This window comes from Chenopodium quinoa, unplaced genomic scaffold (assembly GCF_001683475.1).
Source record: "Chenopodium quinoa cultivar QQ74 unplaced genomic scaffold, ASM168347v1, whole genome shotgun sequence".
Classification (NCBI taxonomy): domain Eukaryota; kingdom Viridiplantae; phylum Streptophyta; class Magnoliopsida; order Caryophyllales; family Amaranthaceae; genus Chenopodium; species Chenopodium quinoa.
In genome coordinates this window covers 4,547,490-4,553,879 of record NW_018745523.1, presented here as the reverse complement: position 1 = coordinate 4,553,879, position 6,390 = coordinate 4,547,490, and the positions used below count along the sequence as shown (strand labels likewise).

The 6,390-nt window shown below is 33.0% G+C and overlaps 1 protein-coding gene across 1 annotated transcript; it reads right to left on the bottom strand.

The window, feature by feature from the left end:
- Positions 1-2,111: 2,111 nt before the first annotated feature.
- Positions 2,112-5,929, bottom strand: LOC110715662 (probable 2-oxoglutarate-dependent dioxygenase ANS). Its single transcript, XM_021894256.1, has 4 exons — positions 5,043-5,929; positions 3,626-3,870; positions 2,838-3,171; positions 2,112-2,640 (listed from the first exon to the last, which is right to left on the bottom strand). The coding sequence occupies exons 1-4, from the start codon at positions 5,250-5,252 to the stop codon at positions 2,398-2,400; spliced, it is 1,032 nt and encodes a 343-aa protein (XP_021749948.1). The 5' UTR covers positions 5,253-5,929; the 3' UTR covers positions 2,112-2,397.
- Positions 5,930-6,390: the final 461 nt, after the last annotated feature.

The window sequence follows — 6,390 nt, the reverse complement described above, 5'->3', positions numbered from 1 at the left end:
CCGTATGATGTCCGTGTTAGGAGTAGTGGAAATCATGGAACCATCAACACGAAGCCCAAGAATATGGTACACATCGTGCAACATGATCGTGATCTCCCCAAATGGAATATGAAACATGTTCGTATCTAGCTGCCATCTCTCAACAAAAGCAGAAATCAACGGCTAATCAAAACGCCTAAACATGATCCCGGGTAAGTGAGACAGACCACTGCCATCAATTAATTCCATGTGCTCCTGTGAAAGACGACCTCGCCAGTTAACCAATTCAGAACACAACTGTATCCTGCTCAAACAGCGCAAAATATTACGCTCCTGCCCGCCCCATGCATATGCAGCCACGTGACCACCAAAACTAGGGATAGCAGTACCATCCTCAAGACCACCTGGCATCGGCTGCTGCACTACCCATGTCTCTGCTGAGTTGGTAGAAGGCTGACTCGCTTGACTACTACTAACAAATCTCCCATGCTGACCCCTATATACTGTATGATAATTCTGAGGGTCATACTCTTCATCTCGATTAGCATGACTTGTCCGCTCTTCGTCCTCATCGTCAGATGTAGGCACTCCACCCGACGAGTACATGGGGAGGCTCCCTTGTGACTGATGCTCCCCCGACCAAGTACCAAGAGACCCATATTGCTGCTCATGATGAACGGTATCCCCGTATTTACTGAAAAACTTGACTCCCTCCTAACAGACGCATTCAAACGTCTTGATATTGCATGATGAGCACCTGAACCCTCAATCTACATTATATAAGTACAAAATCAAATATCAATAATAATTACAAATATAAATATGATATTGAAATTGAACAACTAATATTCAAATTCAAAAAAAAAAAATTTAAAAAAAAAAACCAAATCATAATTACAACAATAACAATAGTAATAACAATAACAATAATAATAATAATAATAATTATAAACCACAAATTTTGCAACATACTACTAACAATATTACAAAACAACAACAACAACAATAATGGTAATAATACTAATAACAACAACAATTATAATAATAGTAATATTGCTACTAATAATAACAATCCTAATACTAATTACATTACTAATAATAATAATTTTAATCTGTTATTTAAAAAATATTAATCACGAAAAAAAATATATTAAGCAAGAAAAAAAAACATAAAATTAATCACGAGAAAAAAAAATTCAGAATAATTTTATTCAGTTATTTAAAAAATATTAATCACGAAAAAAAAAATATATTAAGCACGAAAAAAAACATAAAATTAATCACGATGAAAAAAAAAATCGGAAATTTGGGAAATTCGGAAATTTCAGGCGGATGTCTTAAAATTTCCAAAACTCCTTATTTTTTTTCCGAATTAACCAATAAATTCCGGAACGTACCTGTTCGCCGCCTCCCATGCCGCCGCCACGACCGCCGTACGTTAACCTGATTCACCGCCGGTCCGCCATTGTCGGATTTCTTCTACCTTCCTTGGATTGGTGGTGGTTGTGGGTGTTTTTCTTTTGAATTTTCTGTTTTTTTTTTTTTTGGATTTTCAGATTTTTTTTTTCCCTAAATTTCTGATTTTTTAATTTTTGAAGAGAATTTAAAATTTTAGAAAGATAAAATTTTAGAGAGAGAAGTATGAGCGTGAAATGTGTTGTAAGTGTCGTGAGTATTTATATACGAGGGGTAAATACGGAATTTCATGAAAAAAATGCGAGAGACCCCTTATAATTTGGGAGCGACATTTAACAACACCCTAACTTTATTGTACATCCGTTTTTTTTAAATGTTTGTCTTATTTGAATTGTCTTAAATTTGTTTGCCCCTTACAAGGGCCACGCCACTATGATGACTCAACACGAGGATCTCGCTGCAGTTTTGTAATTAGGCTTGTTTTTAGGGCCTTTTTCATTTAAATTTTGGGAGTATTATATGCAGTCTTTTAAGTTTCAACTTATCGTTACTTTGTTATATTTTTCTTCTTCAAGATTAGTGCCTTCAACTTCTTCAAGATCAGTGTCTTCAAATTACTTATTTAAATTAAGCACGAAGGCAATCAAATGCCAAGATAATTAACAAAATTATTGCACGACTTAGCACGTTCACGTTGCACGTCCTTTTTAGGCAAGGTATGTATTATGTATGTAAATGTTTTTATTATTTGCCTCCCCACAATAAACTACCTCAAGAATCAAGATGATGTATAATAGACTAAGACTATTCCATTATTACAAGAGGTTGGGAGTGTCAAGGATAGTACCTATTACAATTAATAACAAGTAAATATATAAAACACCAAATCAAATTAAGACACACACATTAGTCCATTACATTATTGAAAATTAAGTGGCTCATCTTTGTGTCCCGATCAACACACAATGAAACAATGTGATAATCATGCACATCTAGAAAATTTTAGTGAATAATCTTCACTATACTGATAGGCCTTTCTCCTGAAGGAATAGATTGTGTGTAAACTTGGCCATAATCCTTGAGCCTTTTGTATAACTGCGGCCTCTCTTCACTGATTAGTTCATCTAGTGGTCCAATCTCTCTGTCTGCACTCGGGATGAAAAGCATTGCTAAGGAGATCCGATCATATTTAGGGTTTACCACCGCCTTGTGGGTTGGACTTTTAAAGATGCCGTTACTTGTTATCTGCAAAAAAATATAAATATTTGATAATAGCTAGTCAAATGCCACGTTGTGTGTTTTGGAAAACGTAAAAATTTAATGTTTCAATTGATCACAAAGCCAAATGGGGAGATTATAAACGAAAGTAGGTCATCTTACGTAGTTACAATTTAAATGCAATCAACAAGAGGCACTTGATGAAGTTGTTTTATAGTCCTTACCTCCATCTGATCACCAACAAGGATGGTGATGGCTTGAGGGATGACGGGAACACGAAACCATCGATCATCTTTGACAACTTGAAGACCTTCAACCTCGTTATCTTGCAAGAGCATGGTAATGGCAGTTCCATCTCCATGAGGTTTAAGTCCAACAACTTGATCCGACATCGGGCATCGAGGGTAAAAGTTGAACCTTGCAAATGTCATATCTTCGTTTTCATCTCCCCATAATGCAAGAAAACGGTCTTCTTCTAAATCCAAGGAACGTGCCATAGCTTTTATGAACGTCCCGAGTATCATTCGGTTCATCTTTGAATAATCATGCAATGTTGTCCTGTGATCATTTATTATTTGATTAATTTTCAATGTAATTAATTGTTAGTTGTTTCATATCATTAGTACAATCAAACATGCATATAAGCAATTTGATTAAAGATTAGAGTAAGATAAAAAGTAATTTAGTTATCAAAATTCTTACAATAGCCTCTAGTATAGCTTGAAAAATGACAATCAAAAGGTTTGATACATGAAGCTTTATGATTGGTTATATTTTCCACATAAGCATTTCTTTAGCTTCTTATCCTCAATATTTATCCTCAATCGGTGTAATTAATGTTAATTTATCCTCAATATTTCCTTTTTTATCTTCTTAGCTCTAGGGTTATGTTTAGTATTTTCCTTTTTTTAATGTTCAAAATATTTAAAATTCATTTATCTTATGTTTTAAAGTCTCAATTTAATTAAAAGATTAGCAACAAACTAAAAATTGTGGGTTCATGTAAAATTACCTAAACTTTTCGGGATTTTTAGGCCAAAATTGAAGTTGGCGCTTGTCCTCGGGATAAACTTGGAGATGAAGCTTGTCATTCCAATTGAGACTTCCACGTTGAACAGCATTTGTATTTCCATAACCTTCCAAGTCTTCTTCCTTTGAGGAGTACTTTTCCTTTTCTTCAAGAGGCAGTTTGAAGAATTGTTTGCTCATTTCTCGTACCTCGTCTAGTATTGAAAGTGGTATACCATGATTCACTAGCTATAACTCACAAAATTAAACACAAGTTAGAAACTTAAATTTCATTTAATATATTGTTCCACATATATAGATAGTGAGCTTATTGATATTAGTCATTCTACTTTCTAATGCAGGGAACCTAAATCTACGTTAATCATATTACGAAGTACTTCTTAAATCTTAATACAAAATTGTGTATAACTATTTTTTTTTTCTAAAAATCATCAACTACATTATGTTTCCTTTATGGTACGTACAGTGGCGGATCCAGGATTTCCGAGATAGTGTGTCACCATCAATTATTGATCATTTGTGAAAAGTACAATTTTTTTTTTCCATGTCTTGTTCATAATTAATTTCAATCCAAAACTTATATGTATAAAATATATATATATGTATATATACATACATATACCAAATTGATTTCAATCCAAAAATAGGACACAAAAATTCATATCACAACCAAATACAGTACTTAAGAATTCAATTTTACAAGTCGAAAATACTACAAATAACATGTTATAAACCAATGGTACAATAAAATTATTATATTGAATTAACTTTATGATTTTTTAGTTAATTGATAAGCTTTATGGGGAAATATTAAAATTGGTTGTACAAATATAAGATATAAAAAGGGAAAAAAAATTATTAAAAAATTATACAAAAAAAAGTGAGATAACTTAAAAGACCAGTTATTAAATATAACTGGTCTCTTTAATGAAAAAGAAAGTAACGCAAAAAAAATTGTGAAATGCAATAGCAGCATCAAAGGGACCTCTTATACAAATAACAGGTCTCTTTAATATATAAAAAAAAACACACCAAGTCTTTTGTAGCAATAGCAGCATTAAAGAGATCTCCTATCTTAATAAGCGGTCTCTTTGATATTGTTTGTTGTTACTAGCAGCATCAAAGAGACCTCCTATCTATAATAAGTGGTCTCTTTGATATTTTATTTTTTTAAAAAAATACTGTGTCACCGGACCCACTATGACTAAAGGTGGGTCCGCCCCTGGGTACGTATTATAAAGTGGCTATTACGTTGACATCGTTAATGAAAACATCTAGTATCATAAATACCGTATATGCTTAATGAATTATTGATGAGCTAAAACTAAAATGTGCAAGTGTTCAAGTATATATAAACGGCAGGCCAATTATTAATTAGGGTACGTATATAAATGGCAAACCTGAACACAGCCCCATGAACTGAGAGCGGAGCAAAGCTTTGCAAGCTCATCAGGAGACGACGATGAGAGGAGAGAAAAATCAATCGTCGGAGCATCCATCAACGGAGGAGAGCCATTACCAACTTGGTAGTCATCTTCGGGCTGTATGTAGCCTTTAGGCACCACGCCGCTTTGGAGTATCTCTTGCACAGGCATAAGAGTAGGAGCCATTTTATGTTAAAATTGGAACAAAAAGTTTACGCAAATGAATTTTATTTATAGGACTATGATTTAGAAAGCTAAGGCTGTGATATACAAATGGGATGTTAGGGATGTAAGAGGCTCAGTTTATATAATATGGCTGATTATATACTGTAGCAATTAAAGTGGAAAAACTAAGATTAGGTAGTATGAATTCTATGATCATTAAAATTCCATTTGATGACTAATTATATATTAATTATATGATGGGTTAGCTACAAATGACTGTCATCTATGTTATGCAAAAGTAACTACTGTAGTTTATATTGCCCTTGGGAAGCTAAGTTGTCATTTATTTTATTTTTTTGCATATTTTTGTATTTTTTAGGACAAATAATGTATAGCCATAATTCATATTTTTCCCTTATCATCCAGGCCTATCAGTTCTAAGGACAATCATGCATATAGATTGTTTATAAGGAGAATGTCAAAGTTAACAACTTATCTTAAGAATTTCTCAAACTATTAGCATACGCACCCTTGCTATTGAACATGTATATAATGTACGTAGAAAGACAACCTTGATAGTTAATGGGGTAAGCTAGTAGAGTAGATATTTCAATTCTACGCCAGTGATGTGTGCATCTAGTGTTATTTAATTTCTATCATCTCGTTACTCAATTAAGTTAAAATATTGTACCTATATAATTCTACACCAGTGAATAGTGATATATATGGTGTCATTTCTATCTTCTCGTTACTCAATTAAGTTAAACATGTATTGTATAATTTTCGTATGAGTTGAGACATCCTAATCCAATATGGATACTATTACTATTCTATGAAATGTTGTGTTTATTGTACATCTAAAATAGTACGTGCTTCATATCTCATCAATTTCGATCCAAACATAGGGAGTACAAGTGTACAGCACTACTACAGCTTTAATTTATCATACGTTAATACGTAATTAGGCCATCTATCACTTCCATGTTTTAGTGTTCATAAATAAATACTTGTATATTGTTGCAATGCCAACAAGAAGAAAAAATGTACGTCGAAACATCTAGATGATCTAAATCATCAAATGACATTAAGAGTATGTTTTGGTAGATCGGAGAAGAATTCAACTCATATAGTTTTCAGGAGGAGAAAATCAAAAGGCTAG

Excerpts from the sequence above, each read along its gene's own strand:
- LOC110715662 (XM_021894256.1), bottom strand. The coding sequence starts at position 5,252 with ATGGCTCCTACTCTTATGCCTGTGCAAGAGATACTCCAAAGCGGCGTG. Across the intron at positions 3,871-5,042 it reads GTTCATGGGGCTGTGTTCAG|CTAGTGAATCATGGTATACC; the intron begins GTTTGCCATTTA and ends TGTGAGTTATAG. Across the intron at positions 2,641-2,837 it reads TTGTTGGTGATCAGATGGAG|ATAACAAGTAACGGCATCTT; the intron begins GTAAGGACTATA and ends ATTTTTTTGCAG.